Source organism: Lithobates pipiens, unplaced genomic scaffold (genome assembly GCF_037356315.1).
Source record: "Lithobates pipiens isolate NorthernLeopardFrog02 unplaced genomic scaffold, aLitPip1_a1.2 Scaffold_13, whole genome shotgun sequence".
NCBI lineage: Eukaryota > Metazoa > Chordata > Amphibia > Anura > Ranidae > Lithobates > Lithobates pipiens.
The window spans coordinates 32,580,661-32,602,978 of NW_027507718.1; the positions used below are offsets into that span (position 1 = coordinate 32,580,661).

Below are 22,318 nucleotides of genomic sequence, written 5' to 3' on the forward strand. Positions count from 1 at the left end.
TTGATTTACCAATGGCAAAAATACTTTGCACTTTACAAGGGAATTTTCCCTTTGCTTAGGGAAAGCTGTGAGTATGTACTTTGCAATGAATATCCATTCATGTGTACTTGATTGGATGATGGAAGTCAGCAGAACTTCACCTCATCCACTAAGCTCTTGGGAAAATTCCCTTGCAAAGTGAATTTGCCTTTTAGTAAATTAACCCTGTTACACAAATTAAATACCCAAAAAGTTGGGATCCTTTTTTAAAATCTACATAAAAACCGAATGCAATTTGCAAATTTCATAAACCCGTATCTTATTCACAGTTGAAAATAGAAAACATATCTAAACTGAGAAATATAGCCAATGTAATTATAAAAAATAAGATAATTTTGAAATTGATTGCAGCAACACGTCTCAAAAAAGTTTAAACAGGGCACAAAAAAAACTGGCAAAGTAAGGAAGACTTGGAAGAACTAATTATGTTAATTGGCAACAGGTTAGTAATATGATTGGGGAACCTCTGTCCATCTGACACTCTAAGATGCCTTTTTTTGTACCCAATCTGAATAGCTTTGCCTGGAAATTGTCAAACATTTTTTGAATAATGTCCCTCAATGTAAAAATTGCAAAGACTATCATCTGCAGTACATAATACCATCAAAAGATTCCTAGAATCTAGAGAAATCTCTGTGTGCAATATTGGATTCCCTCTATCTTCGGGCCCTCAGATGGCACTGCATTAGAAACAGGCATGATTCTGTGATGGACATCACTGCCTGGGCTCATGAATACTTCCAAAAATTACTTTCTGTGGACTCAGCCTTCCAAAAATGTGAGCTAAAGCTCTCTCATGCAAATGAGAAGCCATATCTGAACATGATCCAGAAATGCCAATGTCTTCTCTGAACAAAAGCTTATTTAAAATGGTCTGTTGCAAAGTGGAAAACTGTTCTGAGATTAAATTAATTCCAATTTGACATTCTTTTTGGCAACCTTGGGTGCCGCGCTCTCTGGACTAAAAAGTGTTGCGCTCTCTGGACTAAAAAGGAGAGAGACCTTCTGACTTGTTATCAGCGCTCCGCTACATCTCTAATGGAATGGCGGTGCATTAGTGCGTGTGAAATGAGCAGCATGTGTATAAATTGGGCATCGATGTTGAAAGATATATTTAGGATTTAGAGCAGTATATGTTCCCACCCTTGCATATCTTAGCAGGTCAATGTTAAACTGCATACTGAATCTATGACAACAGAATAACTTTATAGTAGAAGGACCTAGGTGCCTAACTTGCCTACCTACAGTCCAGACCTTTCAACAATTGCAAATATTTTTGTGCATCTTTAAGCAGAAAATATGACAAAGAAGACCAAGGACTGTTAAGCAGTTAGAATCTTTTATGGGGCAATAATGGGACATTTCTCTCAAAAAACCACAACTGGTCTCCTTAATTCCCATACATTTACAGAGTGTTGTTAAAATAAGAGGGGATGCTACACTGTGGTAAACATGGCCCTGTCCCAACTTTTTTGAGACATGTTGCTGACATCAATTTGAAAATTACCTTTTTATTTCCCCTTATAAAATAGTACATTTCCTCAGTTTAAACATTTGATACAGTATGTTTTCTATTTTGTATTGTGAATAAAATATGGGTTTATGGGATTTGCAAATTGTTGCATTCTGTTTTTATGTAGATTTTTAAGAATTTTTAAAGAATTTTCTTTCAAAAATCATAACATTTGTGCGTTTTGTGATCCGATGGTGCCACCATTGATTTCGAAATTCCACCATCCAAGCCTTCAATTTCACCTCATATTGCTACAGAAAAGAATTTTCGTAGCTGTGAATCTTCTTTTCTTTCCAGGAATTTTCTTTTCTTGCACATGCGTATTTATTTTTCGATTACATTTCTCGCACAATTCTCTCATTGATTAGAAAATCGCTCGTTTTTCGAAAAAAATTCCAACATATCCGATTACTCAAATTTAATGGCCGCCTGAAAATCGGCTGTTGCTGCAGCCCACTTATGGTGCGAAAATACGAATGAAAATGCTTACATAAGATTTTCAAAAGAAAATTCTTTCAAAATTCGACTCATTCGGCCTGTCTTACACAGCGTCCCAACTTTTTTGGAATTGGGCTGCATGTGATAATATCATAATTATAAATTACGAAAAGTGAGATTGCACAATTCCCAGGAACCAGGTATCCAATACACCTAAACACTTTAAGCCGGTACCCAACTCCTGTAAAATATATCTAAACCCAAGAACAAAACAAAAAAAATTATAGTATTGTAAATTACTGGTCCATAAATATAGCGTGTGCATTGTTTTTTTGTTTTTTTCCCTGCTTTATTCGAACCTATTAATCCTGCCATTAAAACAATTCCCCCGGATGACAAATGAAATGAGCAGTGTGGTCACCTTAGGACAGGGAGTATATCAGGACTGCATAACACTTTGTTAGGACTACATAACGCCTCCCTCTATTCTCCAGTTAGCATTATTTCCTGCTGGCTCTACAAAATACCTCCCCCTTGTTAACAAAAAAAAGTCATGCAGAGGAAAAAGGACTAGTCAACAAAAATTGCCTGTGGTCTACCTGCAGCTGTTTTCCTTCATTACTGAATTGACATACTATGTTCTGATGATGATAGGGACATCACCCAATCTCCCGCCTTATTTTGTGAGACTAGCAGTGCCTTAGATCTCCAGCTAAAGGTCTATAGCTATGAGGCTGTATGCGCAGAAATGCCTAGGCACCCTTGCATATCATGAAGTGCAGTTTTTTAGGAGGAATTCAGGGCAAAAGTACTTTAGTACTGCTTTTGCACAATGAACATTCCTAAATGTTCCCTATAGCATTGCAAAGCTCTACTTTTTGATTTCTGTTCCACATTCACTAGTATATTATTGTTTTAATGTGTTTGTACATTTATTTATTTTTAGATTTTTTTTCTTTTATTATTATTTCAAATTTTTTTTTTCATTTGGAATTTTTTTTTCTGGTCCACGTTCACTAGTGTATTATTAATAGTATTATTGTTTTTATATACTATTATTACATTGTTTTTTATACGTTATTTTTTTCTGTCATTTTTTTTATTTTAGAATTATTTATTTCTTTTTTTTACATGAAGGGAGCTTTTAATGACATCTGAAATATATTATCTGCTGACATTTATGACCAAAGCTTTTTGGATACAAAAAAAGGCTTTTTATAATTCTAGTATCATTTTATTTCTAAAGTTAACAACAAATTCAATTCAGCATGACCTGCAGTATCTGTCCCTGCATTGCAGAGTTTTCTAGCAGAATATGCCAATGTCATCCATGTAACCATTTCACCCCAGTGCCAAGTCTGGGACAGAAAAGCTTTTACAGGCTTGATCATTATAAATGAGTTGCTAGTGTGATCGATGGAGACTTCTTGAGACAGAACTTTTAATTAAGGGAAAAGTAAAGTTTTGTCTTAAAAAATAAAGATGTACTGTAAAATGGGTTAGCCAGCTTTAAACGTGATTTTTATTTTTTTTAACATTTTACATATTTTAAACAGAATTGGCAGCCATTTACGGTACTTGTTACGCATACAGGATGTCATTTCTGCTTGGCAACTTTTGGCTACTTCTCACTGCAAACCTATTTATGCTAAGTGAAAATTATATATAATATGCTAGTGGTTTAATTTGTAATTGATTTTATCTTAGGAGTCAGTAAGTAGATCAAGAATTTACAATTTTGATTATGAAAACTCAAGAAATTGTATATTAAAGCTGAGCTCCATGAAAAAAGGTTAAATGCAGTAAAATACATCTAATGTACATGTAAATCGCAGTCAGAAATCCCAAAAAGTATTACAGAAACAACTTTTTGAAATCGGTGCAGTGCCGCAGATGCTGCGTCGCACCGATTAGCACGGTGCCATTGATGGCAATTGCCTCTAATTTGACATGGGTACATCCACTCTGGATGGAGAATCTATGGAGACACCTTTTGGACAGCAACCTTGTCGCTCTGGAGAGAGGGTAGTGTTAGATGCACTAGTAGATTTAGATGGACTTGGCTAATCAATTAAATTAATAAATTAAATTAAATAAATTAAAGTAAAATAAATTAAAGTCATATTCCAGCTAACCCCTTTTTAAGCCATTACAGCAATATTTTTGTTTTCTTTTGGGATAAAAGTTTTATACAAATGAATAAAAGCTGACTATTGTCAGTGTTAAAAGGTTTATCTCAGCACTCCAGCTGCCACTTTTGCTGAACCGCTCAGTCTGTTAAAGGAAGTTGAAAAATAACAACCTACTGGCTGAATCACCAGATGACAATAAAGAAGAAAAAGCTAAAAAAACTGAAAATGAATGCAGCCACCACACTTAAGAATTTGTTAGCTGCAATAGAATAATTTTTCTTTTTGGGTTTAGCACCACTTTAAATTGTTTTTGAATGACTGTATTGCTGTGAACATTGAACATTGGAGAAAGAGAAGACCATTGTTTAACTCAACTCATTCATTGTCGCCTATGAATCATTTTAGATGCAGAGTTTTTGCCATGTCACAGGCACACGCAGTTTTAAGTCTTGACATGTTGGGAATCTATTTACTCAATACAACCCTATATTTTATGCTACCAAACAATTGGGTATTATATTATGTTTCTAAAGTTTGTTTTTATTTATTTTTTCTGAAAATGTGTTTAATAAATAGCTGTGCAACAAAAGAAAAAAATGTCCGCCGTTTTATTCTACAGGGACTTTCAGAATATATTATTTTGGGGTTCTACGACATTTTCTTGCACAAAAAGGCTAGTTTTAACGCATGTGTAAAAATTAAACAACATATGAATATTATAAAATATAATAGTAAAATATACTATTAGTATAATATACTATTAGTATAATAGTAAAACCACACACAGGTTGGACTTGATGGACTCACCTACTATGTAAAACGTACACCTGTTCTCCATTTTCTGAAGCATACTTCTCTCTAGTTATTCAGAGAGCCTCCGTATGTGCAGTAAAATGAAAACCTTGTAGGTTTGTAACTAAAGCTTGTGATTAATTATTTTACTATATTCCAACTGCTAGATTATCATGAGTGTCAATTTGCTGCATATAAGTTATTTGCAAGCCCAACTCCGGGCTAAAGGTTTTTTTTATCCCATGCAGTTGGGGCTGTGCCATACTGCATGGGTTAACTGCTTGCTTTCATCTAGGGTTGAGCACAGAGCCTATACTCACCTGGTCCTTCAATCCTCCTGGAAAACGGAGCTCCCCCACATAGAGCAGTGGACTTTTCCCTGACGTCTTCATGTCCAGAGCCGGTCTATGGGCATGATGACGTCAGGAACAAACCACCGCAGAAGACTGTGGGGAAGCAGGAGCCGAAGGGACCAGTTTTGTGCTGGGAGGATCAAAGGTTTAGGTTGGTATATCTCAGCTTTAAGAGCCCCACTGCATGTGAACAAAAATAATTTTCCCGGACTTCTGCTTTAAATGTCATCATATTTTATTTTTGTCATAGCAAAAGTTTTTAACTCCTACAAATTTCTTACAATAATTTTGGCAAATGTCATGTTAACGTTCTCATATTTCTACATTCCAACTTTTGAATTTTAGTAATATGATATCAAATGGCCAGTATGCAAAGGCAGTAGCATTATTGGTAGTAGTGTTAATTAAAACTCAATATCAAAGCCCTTTTTGTTATATAAGAGACCGCAAACCATTGGCATTTTGATTGAACCTCAATCCCATTCTTTACTCAATCTTTATCTAGAAATGCAGGCTGCAGGCAGACAGCCGAATGGGATTTTGCTTTTGGTGTCTATACAGTGGTTTTAAGGCGTGTAATGTAAGCAGTACAAGCTATAGAGGGAAAATGCAAATAATACATTCTATCCTTCTTGTACAGATCACATTACGGAGCACAAACTAATGGAAGGTTACCTTTTTTTAAAGTTAAATTTTTTTTTTTTTTTTTTTTTTTTATACTGTATAGCCTGTTTGATGGCTCCCAGACTTGCAGTAGCACTACATTTGGTGAATCTCGATAGGAGACAGATATTGCAAAATAAATTCTGGGGTCCATCCAACATACTGCAACCCTAAGGATCCCAAATAATCATTTAAAATAGTCACATTTAAGAATCTCGTTAAGGAGCACTTGAAATTAATAATTTTTTTCTGCCTTGCAAGATTGCATGATTATAATGCAGTATGGATAAGAACAAATACCATAAATGATCCCTGCAGCCTCCCAGGGTGTCCCAAATCCTGGGTCTCTGTTGTATTGATACTTCCTTATAGTGCTTAAAGTGACACTAAACATTCTTTTTTTTTTTTCAAATAACAAACATGTCATACTTACCTCCACTGTGCAGTTAGTTTTGCACAGTGTGGGCCCCGAACCTCATCTTCTGGGGTCCCTCGGCAGTGCTCGCAGCTCCTCCTTGCATCGGTAAACCCCCTGGGAGAATTGCTCTCCCTGGGGGTTACCTTGTGGGCACGCTCCAGAGACCAACATTTGGACTCGGAGAAGTGCTCTCCCAGAGGTTTACCTTGCGGGCGTGCTCCTGAGACCAGCATTTGGACTCGGGAGAATTGCTCTCCCGGGGGGTTACCTTGCGGGCACGCTCCTGAGTCCAGCATTTGGGTCTATAGACACAGACTCTGCCCCACCCCCAGGTGCCCACGTCATTGGATTTGATTGAAAGCGGGAGCCAATGGATGCGCTGCTATCAATCTATCCAATGGAGAGCCAAGAACCTTGTGCAGAGAGGAAGAGCGCATCTCCGCAGAGGGATCAAAGGGCTCAGGTGAGTAAAACGGGGGGGGGGGGTCTCTGGGGGGGGGGGGCAATCAGTGCCAGAAGTTTTCTCACCTTAATGCATAGGATGCATTAAGGAGAAAAAACACAAGGGTTTACGGGTTAAAGTTAGCCCACCCCTAAAAAACACATTACTATGGGCTCAGAGTAGAGGGGGATTTATTCTTGACCAAGCTATTTCTGCTGCGTTTGGGAGCAAGACCTATCTATTTAGCAGGGGTGCCTAGATCATGGGATTGGCCGGACCTATTTTATACTTTTTTTGATGAACCAGTTCCTGCATATACCGTATATACTCGAGTATAGGCCGACCCGAATATAAGCCGAGGCCCCCAATTTACCCCCAAAAAAACTGGCAAACTTATTGACTCGTGTATAAGCCGAGGGTGAGACATGCCTGTCCATCCCTGTGTGTGTGTCCGTCCATCCCTGTGTGTCCGTCCATCCCTGTGTGTCCGTCCATCCCTGTGTGTCCGTCCATCCCTGTGTGTCCGTCCATCCATCCCTGTGTGTGTGTGTGTCCATCCATCCATCCATCCCTGTGTGTGTGTGTCTCCATCCATCCATCCATCCATCCCTGTGTGTGTGTGTCTCCATCCATCCATCCATCCACCCATCCCTGTGTGTGTGTGTCTCCATCCATCCATCCATCCATCCCTGTGTGTGTCTCCATCCATGTGTGTGTGTGTGTGTGTGTGTGTGTGTGTGTGTGTGTGTCCAGCCTACCTTTGTCCCGAGCCTCCGTCCCGTGCCTTGCCTCCTTGCCTCCGTCCCGTGCCTTGCCTCCTTGCATCCGTCCCGTGTCGTGCCTTGCCTTGCCCCCGTCCCGTCCCGTGCCGTGCCGTCCCGTGCCCTCTTCGTCGGCGGCCATTGTAAAGTTCAAAAGCTGCGCCGCCGCCTTCGCCTGTGATAGGCGGAACACTGAATTTCCCAGCAGCCTGTGTTCCGCCTATCACAGACGTCGTATCATCCTCGTCCGTAGTACGAGGATGATACGACGTCCGTGATAGGCGGAACACAGGCTGCTGGGAAATTCAGTGTTCCGCCTATCACAGGCGAAGGCGGAGCCGGAGGCGCGGCTTTTGAATAGAATGGCCGCTGTCTGTCTGCTCGACACGCTGATCGAGCGGGCAGACAGCGATGACTCGAGTATAAGCCGAGGGGGGCACTTTCAGCCTCAAAAAAGAGGCTGAAAATCTCGGCTTATACTCGAGTATATACGGTATATGTATTTCAACGGGGTGTTTTATCTAGATCAACTCAGCTTTTAAATGTTCTTCCTTTTCTTAAAAATTTAAAAAAAATACTTTGATTTCATGTTAGTAATATTTTGCTTTCTCTGCTGTGTTTAGTCTCCATCTCCTGACTCTTCTACGCAGGGAGCAGAATCTATAAACCGGCAACATCAACAGAATGCCTGTGATTCAGCAGAATCCGTCTCAAACAAAGAGGTAAGTCTTTTTTGTCAATATGGCTCATCATTTCCTCTTGTGAAAATACTTTTAAAAGTATGGGATTTTTAAAAAATAAACGTTCATGCTCACCTATGTGGATGCAGCATTGATCAGATCTACCTCTACCTGAAGAACTGCGCTATCAAAGACCACCGATCACTCAGTTCTTATTCTACACTGAGCAGAGAGTAGTTACTGTTAGACATGTGCAATTTGTTTAGTACCAAATTCGTTAATTTCTGAAATTCTGAATTTTTTAATTTCAGAAATGTCACATTTCCGAAAATTCGGAAATTTCGGAATATCAGAAATTCAACATTTTGGAAATTTGAAATTTTAGAAATTCGGAAATAGCAAAAAAACGAATGACATGAAAACTAACACATTTTTTGTCAGTGCACGTCTAGATACTGTCAGTCTCCGGCTCTCTGCTCATTGGAGTGCTGTACTGTGAAGGGGACGGGAACGCCCAGCAGCATGCTGAGAGACTGAACTAGCTGCCAGCTAGGTAGGCATGTGGGTGAATCATGACATTGTCAGGATCTCTGAAGGCCTAGGTCAGCTGAGAGAAATCGGCCACTAGCAGACTTTAGCTTGCTATAGGCTAAATCTGGAACACAACAGTGCAGAACTAAGTGCACTCCTGTGATCCATGGGGGGGAAGTATGGTCAAAAGAGCTTTGCTTTACATTTCCTTTAACCCCCTTCCTGCCGCGGCCTTCCCACCCTTTAAAAACTCCTAGATGCCATGAGGCGGGCATTCGGTCACGTGACCGCTGTGACTGGCTGTCACATCGATCAGATGATCGAAGCTCCCGATCACAAGTATGCATTGGTGACTGTGCTAAGAGCACACAGGGCGTGTGCTCTCGGCACAGTTTTTGTGTTTACATAGGGGCGCATATATGTGGCCTCTCAGTGTAAAAGCCCACTCATTGAGAGGCTGCATATATGCGTGTGGCTGGTGGGAAGGGATTAACAAAGTAATTTTTGGTATTTTGTCACTGTCTTTGAGTGTGCCTTGTGCGCCTTTTCTATATCAAGTAATAGCTCGTTGCAAGTTGTATATATTACTATATCTAATATAATTAATTTCAATTATATATATGTTTTTTCTGTTTGATGTTCTCACACTGTTTTACAGCTCATCCTGATTAGTTCTGTTCCTATGTTATTTATTTTTTCACATGAAGGTTCATAATGTTCACCTAAAGAACTACTTTGTAACAATGGAAAGTCACCATGTCATAGGCAGCTCTGCTTAGAACTGATGCTTCCGCTTTCAGGGTTACCTGTACTGTTGAATCATTGGCCAAAAAGGCAAGCAAAGGATGAAGAACTGGTCACTAGTATTGTCTGTCATCTCTCCACAGCTGATCTTTTTTTGAATTATACTTATACGTTGTTCCATGTTGTGTCTCTGTGACTTAAGCCTCATACACACGATAGGACTTTGTACAAACTTTCCCTTGGATTTTTGTACAAAGGGCGTCGGCCCTGAACTTGTATTGCATACACACAGCAGGACTTTTTCAGCCAACTTTCACCAAACCACGTGGTTTTTCTGCTCTTTACCGCCACCTTTGGTCAACTTCTGTATTGTTGTCTGATCTTTTGCATTGGTTCTGAGCATGCCTGTTTGCACTTTGTACAAAAGTCCTATGGTTTTCTGTACACACGATCAGACTTTGCTCCATCGGACTTTTGTTGCCAGAAAGTTTGTCCGTTCGCACAGCCAACAAAAGTCAGATGAAAACCAAAAAAGTTTGTCCGATGGAGCGTACACACAGTCGGATGTTGCTCCAAAACAGCTAATTTGCATGTTTGTTGTCAAAAAGTCTGATCGTGTGTATGGGCCTTAAGAAGCAGGGAGATCCTTGTACTTTAGTTTCGCAGTGCGAAATAACAAATTTAAACTAATCTGAAATACGTTTCGAATTTTAAAAAAGCAAACAGAATTCGAATTGACTCGAATTCGAATAAAATGTAAAATGATTTTCTAAAAAATAATACAATAAAATAGAATATAAAATAATAAAGCAATAGAATAAAAATAAAAGAATGGTAAAGAATAGAATAGAATTTAATAGAATGTAATAAAATAGAACATGACCGTCTTCTGAAATTCGAATTCAAATTTCGAATAGTTTACATTTGAATTTGAGAAAAGATTGGAAAAGCAAAACAATGGAAACTAAAATAGAAAAACAATAGAATAGAATAAAATATAATATATTATATTTTATTCTATTCTGTTCTATTGTTTTTCTATTGTTTTTCTATTTAATTCTAATCTTTTCTAATCAAAATTTAATTCATTCTATACAAATTTCGTATAGAATGATAATGAATTTGTAGAAAATAATAGAATATATATGTGTAAACACCTTCCAAAATTCCAATATCGAATTTGAATAGAAAAGAATAGCATAAAAAAAAACAATAAAACAGAACATAGAATAGAAAAGAATAGATTAGAAAAACATATATTATATTTTATTCTATTCTGTTCTATTTTTTTTCTATTATATTCTTTTCTATTCTAATCTTTTTTATTCAAAATCATGCTATACAAAAATTCTAATTTCGGAAAAATGGTTTTATATATATATATATATATATATATATATATATATATATATATATATATATATATATATATATATATATATATATATATATATTTTTTTTTTTTTATAATCTATATATATTTAATAATATAATAATTAATATTATATATATATAACCTTTTTCCGAAATTCAAATTTCATATAGAATGAAATGGAATTCAAATAGAATAGAAAATAATATATATATATTTTTTTTTTAATTCAGTTTCATTCGAAAAATGGTTATATATAATATTAATAATTGTTGTTATTATTAATAATAAAATATAATATAACCATTTTTCCGAAATTAGAATTTTTGTATTTATGATTTTGAATAAAAAAGATTAGAATAGAAAATAATATAATAGAAAAAAATAGAACAGAATAGAATAAAATATAATATATGTTTTTCTAGTCTTCTATTATTTTCTATTCTAAACTTTTTTATTTGAATTCAAAATGAATTCAAAATCATTCTATATGAAATTTGAATTTCAGAAAATGGTGTTTTATATATATATATATATTTCATATAAAATTAATTTGAATAGAATAGAAAATAATAGAAATAATAGCATAGAAAAACAATAGAACAGAACATAATAATAATATATAATAATATAATATAATATATATTCTATTTTTTTCTATTCTGTTCTATTGTTTTTCTATGCTATTCTTTTCTATTCTAATCTTTTCTATTCAGAATCGATTTCATTCTTCTATCCGAATTTTGGAAAATGGTTATATATATATCGTTTTTTTTTTTTAAATCGGTCAAATTTTTTCGAATTTGCTCAAATTTATTTCTAATTTGATCAAAGTTTTTCATATTCGGATTGAAATTAATTGAATCGCGAAAACGAATGTAACGTATGCAACAAATTTAACTAAACAAATTTAGTTAAATAACGAATCGAAACAAAACATGCACATGTCTAGGGCTTGGCTTGACTTCTTTTTTTTAAATAAAGAATGTAAGAAAAAAAGAGTACACCTCATACACGTTACAGAAAAACAGTGTACGATAATTGTGCGAGTTAGAAGGCATCTGTTGGCTTACACAACTTAAAGTGGTTGTAAAGGATCTTTTTTTATTTAAAATAACAAACATGTCATACTTACCTCCACTGTGCAGCTCATTTTGCACAGAGTGGCCCCAACCCTCCTCTCTTGGGGTCCCATGGAGAGGAGGGTTGGGGCTTAAAGTTAACCCAAAAAAAAAACAGATCCTGTTCCTTTAAAGCATGTTATACAGAACAGTGATTGTGCTGTGTAATTTGGACCCCTGTAACACCTAAAAAACCTGGCTGATCCTTCCTGGCTATACCCTCCCCATATACGCTGACCACAATATATATGGGCTGCTGAGCCCTGATGCTGTGGTCAGAGTGCATGCCTCCATCATCCAGAGCCCTTCTATATGTCTTCTCTGTGCTCTCTCCCCCCTCTCTCCCTGCCTGTCTGCTTGTGTCAGCGCCCACCCCCCCTCCGCTCGTGATCCTTTCATATTAAATGTAAAATGCTCTTATACCTTCTGTATTATAACAATAAGTTCCCCTGTTTCTGTGTTGTATAATAAATATGCTTATCTATACCGATAATGCAGCGGCTCCCTGCGATCACGTGACTCGTCGGCTCTCTCTCACTTCTCTCCTCCCTGTTTGATGTCAGAGGCAGTGCTCTAGCCCCGGCCGCTGGAACTGTCAGCCGGGTGGAGGACAGGAGAGAGGAGGCACCTGAGTGCCAGGAGCCAATGTGTTATTGGTACAGATGAGCATATTTATTATATAACACAGGCACAGGGGAACTTATTGTAATAATACAGAGGGGATAGTAAAATTTTATAGAGGTGGCTTAACAACCACTTGATGTTTCATCAAGATACACATTCAAAGGGATCTCCAATCTATACAAGATATGTTTAGTAACATGGAGTAACCAACATGGACTCATTTACCAAAAAGGCAAACATTTTGGCGTATTCCCACTGTAGAAAATGACTGAACATTTTGAGAATTTGCATATTATGCTTTTTTTTGGTCATCATTGATTTTAAGGTTTTCTTTTTGATTTTTCTAAATGAATGAAAAAAAACTGGGATTTGTTTCTGTTGGCCACGTCCTCCCCATAGCTCATGCCCTACTTACAAACCGTTAATATTTGCAGGTGTAACAAGCACTGAAATATGATTAAATCTGAAAGCCAGCTTGTCTGGCTTCATGTTATACTGTGTTTGTGCCTTCTATTTAGCCAGCTGGTTTGTTTTCCTCCTAGCACCATAGGCATGAAATTGCACATTGGAGATGTGAATATTTTACCATATTTCAGTTTCAGCCCCTGGAATTACAGAGACCGGATGACAGTCTCCTAAGCTGTGCCTTCAAGAGGTAGCATGCAGTTTGCAAGCATTACAAAACATCCATGCCAGGAGTCTGCAAATTCAACTCTGAACTACTTAATTATCTAAACATGCTAATAAAAAAAGCCTGCAAAAGTCCCTAAATAACTAATTATTTGAAAACAATCTAATTTGTCTTCACTAGTGGCTGTCAAACTGCATTTCGCTGTTTTGTGTGTGATTTGTGCATGAAACAGATTCTTCTATTTCCCTGCATGTGTTTTTTTTCTACTCTGTTTAAATCAACTCTATTTGTCTTGATTACAGTCAAGGAAGAGCCTGGCTTCTTTCCCTACCTACGTAGAAGGTAAGAATGAGAAGTTCTGCATTTAGTAATTCAAAATGTCATTTGGTTAAGTTGTGCTAATTGCAAAGATAAAATTGTTCTGCGGCTGATACTAGCCTTTTGTGTGCTGAGATGGTTACTTGTCAAGAGTCAAATAATCGGGCTGATGTCCTCTTTCTCAAAATGTTATTTGCCTTGCTATTTCTGGCTTAGGCTCTAAACACAGACCCAATTTTACTATGCAGTAAATGAAAGTTGTTCAGTTTCAGTATTCTTTATGTCTGAACTTACTGCTGGTTAGTAACTTATGGTGTTAAGGCCAAAAACCCAACAGACAATAAACATCCTCAGAAGGAGAGGGCAGCAATGGCAATCTACATCTCACAACAGGTTTTCTTTAACTAGAAAATATGCATATTTTTATTGCTGTCTGAGTTTTCCCATCAGTTGATTTCATAGTAGAAACTCAATGTGAGAAGAATCTATACAAGGATAAAATCCTGGCAGGGTTCAAACCTAATAAATATGCTTTAATTGTTGCCAGCATCCTACTTCGCTGCCTGCCCTGGAGAAATTAAAATGAGTGGAGATCTTCCTGTTAACAACGCCTTTCTAGCATAATACAGTAGGTTTCTTAGAATTAGTGTAGTCATTTTACAGGGGGGCAGAAACTCTCTACCATCCCAAGAGACAGACCCTGAAATCTCTAGGCACTGAAATAGTTGTTATCAGGGAGACGAATTGTAAGATTTGTGTCCAAAAATCGCTGTTAACCGCACAACTCCATAAGATCTGAAGCGGAAGCCTAATTTCACAGAAATTATATATTGAAAGGGATAATCTCAGTCATCATTGTCCAAGCTCCAAACATGCATTGTTTATGCTTGAAGGCAGAGACAGTCATATAACCTGGTACAATACTGAGTGGGTCTTAGGAAGACAATCAGTGCAAAGCATTTATTACAATTTGGTTTCCTGAAGAGTTGTGGGGTTTCATGCCAAATTGTGAAGCATAGGCGTGGTCTAATTGTAAGTAGCAAAAGAAATATCAGTTGGGTAAGGAATATTTAATTTTCAATACTAAAAATGAGGGGATGCGTTGATTGATGATTATATCTCCCAGTTTTTTAATTCACCTGGATGTTCATACGATCGGGTCAGAAACCTTGAAGAATTGTGGAAGAGATGGGTTATTCCACAATGGCAGATATGGGGATTACATACGGGAGACCATATGGTGTAACACTCCAACTCTGTTCCACGCTTGAATCATAGCGTTAGTGCAAGCTAGAGGAGCCTGAGCACCTTTTATATAAAAGGATTGCAACACCTCATAGTAGCCCAGCACCGCAGCCTCCGCCGCCACCGAAGCATTACCCTAGTGACAAGCCAGAGCCACTTATGGGCATGGACAAGCTGACCAGTCAGGAAGTATTGAAAGAAGTTGGGGAGGGCCACGCCCCCCATGGACACTATTTGCTTAAGGATGGCGAGTCTGGATGGTTTGTTTCAGAGAAAAGAGGAAATGTATGTGTTGTTTAAATATTGGTAATGGAATTTAGACTAGAGTATTTATGATGATGTACAAAAAGACGGGAAGTAATTTCATCTTAAGCAGATTAATTAATCGAATGAATGAGTGAAGGGGAATGACCTCCATAGCTCGAATTTTGAACAGCAGAGCAGAATTTAGCTGGATGAAGTCCATGAGGTCACTGGGAACTTGTACACCAATCTGTTTGATTCAAGTCATCCATTAAAGTTGGCCAAAAAGTTAGAGGGGATTTTAAACTAGGTGACGGAAGATTAGCATTGGGAACATTAGTGGTAGGTTGACTAACGCACATGAAGCCAAGGTAAGTATAGTAACAAGTGGTGTTGGTCCTGTCTATGACAGTTGTTTTTTAGATTGTAAAAATGTATTTCTATCAATAAACCAAAGGATTTTTACCCTATGAGGAGACCTCTCTGATTTTCCGTCACCATGGGTTGTATATTGTCCACTCCTGGAGCCATAGCCAGAGGATATCTATCCCAGAGGAGACACTGGAAGCAACCAGAGTCCATGGTATTGGGTTTGGTTCCCAAAAAAGACCTACAGGCACGATTGACTCTGTTTGATATCAGGCAAAAGAGTTCAACCCATCCAGTGAGTCTCGAATTTTACACTACCCACAAGAGGGTGATCACCACATCATTGGGACTTGGAGCACTATAGCACTTTCTGGTACAAAGAACTATTTGCACTGTACTACTTTTTATTATCTATTCATTTATCTTGCCACAATATAAATATTGTTTATTAACATATGCACTTTAAGTTATGATGTAATATTGTTGCTGTATTATTTGTTTAATTTAATTGGTTCATAACCATTAAGTTGGTATAAGAATGAACTTCTTTGATGTTTAGTTATCAAGTTCTACCTTAAGTTCCCAGGTTATTAATTACAGAGTAAATTAACACTAAGGCCGCGTACACACGGGTGGATTGTCTGCCCAACTAAGTTCGTCAGACAATCCGACAGACAGTCCGTTCAAAATTTGAATGAACGGACTTGACCACACACGATGAGCAGACAGTCCGCTGAAAGCGTGCGTGATGACGTGTACAGCACGTATGACGGGACTAGAAATACTATGTCCTATACACTGCAATGCAACCTTCGGCCGTGTAAATCCTTTCTGAGCATGTGCCATACTTAGTCCGTCCAACTTGCCTACACACGAGCGGACTGTCCGCTGAAACCAAGTTTGAACGGACAAAATTACGGAAATTCCGTAAGACTTTGTTCGTCAGACAGTCCGCTGAAAAAGTCCGCTGAAGCCCACACACGAGCAGATTGTCCGCTGAAACACGGTTCAGCGGACTAAGTTGGACAGACAATCCGCCCGTGTGTACGCGGCCTAAGGAGGAGCAAGTGCTTTCAATCTACATCCATTTACTTTTCCCCACCTCATGGGGATAATTTTGGACAGCAGTGGCCCGTACACATAGGCCATTTCAATTCAAAGGCACGCGTGTCTCATCGTACATATATATCATCAGCATATAGCTGTATCATTAAAGCAAAAATCATGGGTGACAAGGGGCAAACCTGTCAAGTACCTCTCTGGACCATAAAGCTGGAAGAAACCATGTTTTCCAGCTTGATAGAAGCATTAGGGTGTTTATATAGGATATCTATCCACTTTAACTCCTTGGTGCTGAGTGCACGCAAATGTGCAGCCTTTCGGCGGCCAGGCCTTGCACTGAGCGGCCACATATTTGCGTGCAATAGAGCTGTGCTGAGAGCGCACCCCCGACACAGTTACCGGTGTCTAACTGAAAGCTCCCATTCGCATCTTGCTTTCTGATCATGTGACCGCCAATCACAGTAGTCACATGATGATAATCCCCGCCTCCCTGCATTGTGAACCTCAGTATGCGCTGGCTCTAAAGAGTTAAGAAAGAAGGACCAAACCTCTTACACTCCAGTACAAGCACGCTTGTAGGTCCAATCCACTGAGTTGAAGGCCTTTTCAATATCGAGGGCCACCAGCACACGCTTGCCCACATTAGAATGCGATGCCTGAATGTTAGCAAAGAGAGATCTGTGAATTTCTGCTGGATAAAACCCATTTGATCAGTATCCACGACCACCTAAGCTATACTTTCAAATGAAATTTTTAATTTAAATGGTTCATTGCAATGACCACACAAAGTGTGCTAAAATGGACACAGCATTAAAAAACTGATAGAAGTAAATACTTCCCTACTTAATGCAAAAACTAAGTTGAGCTCCAAAACTAATTTCTGTCTGAATTTCAGTTTTCAATTTTTCTACTAAATATACTTATTTTTTTAATGTAATTTTATGAGTTAAACTAGAATAATTGCAGTGTCTCTGTGGATCAGCTTTTTCACCCTCTGAAGATGATTTCAATGTGATCTTACAATCAAAGGCAGAACTTGTGGGGTATGGCTACCAAACTCCTAATAAGCTCCTTTGAGGCTAGAAGAACAGAAAGTGCCTCATCACGTTTGAACATGGGAAGTGCTTCAATCAGGAATTATATACTTTTTTTTTTTTAAGCTATTGCTATCTCCTATTATCAACTACACCAGTGATTCTCAACCAGGGTTTCGTGGAACCCTAGGGTTCCTCTAGAGGTTGCTAGGGGTTCCTTCAGCATTGGGTAATTTCTGCCTCTCCGATAAGTTCCCACTGACACCATTGATCTGTTTAGCTATCTGTAAGGAGATAATTCTTCCCAATGACCACAAGTGTAAGGACCATTTCTCTCACTGACAATCACACTCATGTATCATGAGTTGTAGATTTGTAATTTTTAGCAGGGGTTCCCCGAGACTAAAGAACTATTACAAGGGTTCCTCTGTGTTGAAAAGGTTGAGAAAGGCTAAACTACACTAATGAATCCATGTTAGATAGGCAAACTTTGAAGTATAGACCTGTATTTCAATCTTTCACTGTGTACAAAAAACTTCCCTCAAAAATTTATATCAGGACCCTCAAGTGTTTTGTTGCTGTTGCCCACCTCCTAGTTCAGTTGCTTTTGGACACTCTAAAAGTCTGTTAATACTTGTGTCTCTCAATGAAAAAGAAAGACAATAGGCTTTTTGTACTTACCATAAATTCTATTTTTTGGAGTTCATGCAGGGACAGCTATTCCACCCCTTTGTGTCGGTGATCATGTTCTTGGTATTTTAAAAAAACTGAGGCATGCTGGGAGTAGGAAGACTTATGCTGGCCAGGTTTTTTTTGTTAGCTAGTGTCCAAATCCTTCTCAGTATAACCCAACAGTCACTGAATTCTTGTGCCCCTCAAACTCCAAGGGATGGATTTTAAAGTAAGAAGTGCATAATTTAATTTAAAGCCATTTGGGGGACCTCCTGGCAATAAAAGTCCACCTGCCAGTTACCTTGGAAGAGCTGCTTTAAATAACTATTGCCGAGTTTCAGGATACTTACATCTATGCAATATATACCGTATGATGAAGTAAAATTATAGAGGTACCTGTTCTCAAGCTGAAGAATCTATTGTTCTACACCTAAGGGTCTATTAAGCATTTGCTGTACAAATATCTCAAACATTCACACAACAATAACAAATACAGTTAAAACCTTGGTTTGTGAGCATAATTTGTTCCGGAAACATGCTTGTAATCCAAAGCACTCGTATATCAACGCGAATATCCCCATAAGAAATAATGGAAACTCAGATGATTAGTTCCACAACCATTTTCAGTCCTTCAGTTTATAGTCCATATAAAAAGATTATAGCAATGTGTTAGGTTGCGTATCCATAAAATGTCCATCCACAAATGGCAGCCTCCACAAGGGGATTAGACCCAAAATCCAGCAGGAACTACAGAGTATAAAATAATAGAAAGGTGCCTCTAAGTTTAGCAATATGGTTACATTTAATAAAGGTACAATATTTAGCAACTCACATGGTTGATGATTAACCACTTCAGCCCCAGAAGAATTTACTCCCTTCCTGACCAGAGCAGTTTTTGCGATTCGGCACTGCGTCGCTTTAACTGACAATTTTGCGGTCGTGTGACGTTGCCCCAAATAAAATTGACATCCTATTTTTCCCACAAATAGAGCTTTCTTTTGGTGGTATTTGATCGCCTCTACTTTTTTATTTTTTGCGCTATAAACAAAAAAGACAACTTTGAAAAAAAAAACAATATTTTTTACTTTTTGCTATAATAAATATCATCAAAAAATATATTAAAAAAAGTCTTTCTCAATTTAGGCCGATATGTATTCTTTTACATATTTTTGGTAAAGTTATAGCGCCTACAAAATAGGGGCTATATTTTTCTTATAACTTTTTTTTATTAGTAATGGCGGCGATCTGCAATTTTTTTTATGACTTCGACATTATGGCAGACACATCGGACACTTTTGACACTATTTTGGGACCTTTGTCATTTATACAGCAATCAGTGCTTTTAAAAATGCACTCATTACTGTATAAATGACACTGGCAGGGAAGGGGTTAAAGACTAGGGGGCGATCAAGGGGTTAAGTGTGTCTTAGGGAGTGATTCTAACTGTGGGGGGGTGGGCTACCAATGACAGGGAGCAGTAGATCCCTGTCATGTCACTAGGCAGAACAGGGAAATGCCTTGTTTACATCTCCCCATTCTGCCACTCTGTGACATGATTGCAGGACATCGGTGGACATTGAGTCCGTGGGCGCGGTCACGGAATACACAGAAGGCGTGCGCCCCTGCCAGCGACACATGCGCCCACAATGCTGCTTCTTAAAGGGGATGTACAGGTACAACCATTTGTACAGCCGTGCCATTGTGCCGATGTATATCGTCGTGCACTGGTCAACAAGCGGTTAAATGAGGCACATCTAAATATGCAGGGATCTGGGGTTAATCTGTCCACATAGACAATCCTCACCACCGCCGGCTCTCATTGCTGTCAGGCTGCAATTTTGACCGGGAAAACTACCCTGCTGGAGAGCGATCTTGGCTTGAAACGCTCAAGGAGCGCAGCATGGAAAGGGATGCCATCGACTGCAGCGTGGAGGATGGTCTATGTTGACAGCTTTACCCTGAATGCCTGCATACTTAGATGTGCCTGTTTTAATCATCAAGTTGCTAAATGTTGTACCTTCATTAAATGTAACCATATTGCTACACTTAGAGGCGCCTCTCTTCTGTTTTCTACTCAGTTGTGACATGACGCTACTTGTATATCAAGACATCGCTAGTTTATCAAGTCAAAATTTATAAAAAAAATTAGCTTGTTTTGCAAAACACTCTCAGACCAAGTTACTCTCAATCCAAGGTTTTACTGTAATTCACATTATTTGCTTTCCTGCAATCATTGGCTCCATTTTTTTAGGAAAACACCACATGGCCACTAGATGGAGCTGATGATCATATGAAATATACATATTCGGCAAATTACGGGATTTATTGGTGATGATTGTGTGAATGCTTAAAACATTCGCACAGCAAATTGTTTAAAAAAGAAAAATTATGTCAAAATTGCAGAAGGTATGGTAGTGAACCTTCCATTTGTATATTAGAAAATTTTGCAAATATTTCTGGTACTGCTTTTTTTTTTCTAATATTTATTCTGCTACCATAGGGTGTTTGGCTGATTTTCTTGTTCTGAAGCTAGGTTAGATTTGTGATCTTCATATGTGAATTTTCTGTGATTAAATCATTAGCTATTCTTGTCTATTCATTTTCCCATAAGAACTTTTAAACTGATCTTTTATGTTTTCTCATAGTGCCAGGACCCTGTGATCCTGAAGACTTGATAGATGGAATTATTTTTGCTGCAAATTACCTCGGCTCCACACAGCTACTCTCTGACAAAACTCCCTCAAAAAATGTGCGCATGATGCAAGCACAAGAAGCTGTTAGTCGAATTAAGGTGAGCATATAATTTGACTATGTAAACTTTATATTAAGAAAAAGGAGAGAAAAAAATATTCCGTCTGTAATAATAGTGGGCAAAGTCCTTGATTCATTGGGCAATGTATTTTAGAGAATAAATGCTAAGGTCGCCAATTGTAATGTCCGAAAAAAAATCTAAATTTCTATAAAAATTATTTATAAACGTATTGGCGATGAGCCGAACACCCCCCTAAAGCACCTTGTCCCAATGTTGATGGGGACAAGGGCCTCATCCCCACAACCCTTGCCCGGTGGTCATTGGGGTCTGTGGGTGGGGGCCTTATTGGAATCTGTAAGCCACCTTTAACAAGGCGGCCCCCAGATCCTTGCGCCTGCCCCCCCATGTTAATCGGTATTGGATACATTGTACCCCTATCCATGCACCAAAAAAAGTGACAAAAAGTAAAATACACAAAAGACACAAAAAAAAAAGACGGCAGACGGCTTGATGCCTCCCATCAAAGCGGATGTTTTTTTTTTTTACGGGACACAGAGCCATAGTTATTAACTATATGGGTATAGGTTATGGACACTGGCATACCCAATACATGAAGTTCACTCCCTATATAACCCCTCCTCCTACCAGGAGTACCTCAGTTTTTTCACCAGTGTCTAAGGTGTTGGTCACGAGTGAAGATGTGCTCTGAAGAGCTCTGCTGGAGGGATCCTTGCAGGATCCATCCAAAGTGGCACTGAGGCCAAAGTGGATGGTACCCGGGCCTCGTATAGGAAGAATGAGGTTTTGTCTGTAACGCCTCTCCTTGCAGGGCTGAACCCCGGGACCCAGGGCTTTGGTCATGCTTACATTACCTAAAGTTTTTCCTGGCGTGGTGCTAATACAGGTCCAATGGAGTGGAACCCCGATAAAAAGGGACCCGGTCCTTGAAGGTTTGCTAAACGCAGCCCGCTGTGATGGGTGAAGGTTGGAGCTGTCTGTTATCAGAAGAATCCTGTGGCAAGGATAAGGTAAGGGAAGAAGCCTAGGAACTGTAAAAGTCCACCTATGGTTTTTTCTTCCTTGAGTAAAATGTTGTCATGCCTTCTCTAGAGGGAGTAAATGCACATACCTTTGACGTTGCCAGCTCTGTGTCAAATGGCTAAGCTCTGTGTCAAAAGGCTAAGACAGCAGGTGTTTGGGGTCCCATTCATGCAGCTTTGTTCAGTGGGGATATCTATCCAGGAAAGTTGCCATTTCTGCATTTTTTTCGCAGGCGGAAAAGGGTCTGTGAAGTACAACAGCAGTTTGTACTTATTGTACTATATTGTATATTGTGTAGTGTATTTTTCTATGCCTTGTTCCACCCCCC

General features: G+C 38.5%; 1 protein-coding gene across 4 annotated transcripts in view; it reads left to right on the forward strand.

The window, feature by feature from the left end:
- Positions 1-22,318, forward strand: part of APBA1 (amyloid beta precursor protein binding family A member 1) — a 224,896-nt gene that overhangs the window by 158,426 nt on the left and 44,152 nt on the right. For all 4 annotated transcript variants that reach the window (XM_077474965.1, XM_077474964.1, XM_077474963.1 and 1 more), the window contains 3 exons: positions 8,175-8,273; positions 13,557-13,596; positions 20,843-20,988. In XM_077474965.1, the coding sequence (XP_077331091.1) occupies positions 8,175-8,273; positions 13,557-13,596; positions 20,843-20,988 (285 nt within the window). The remainder of the gene's footprint in view (positions 1-8,174; positions 8,274-13,556; positions 13,597-20,842; positions 20,989-22,318) is intronic.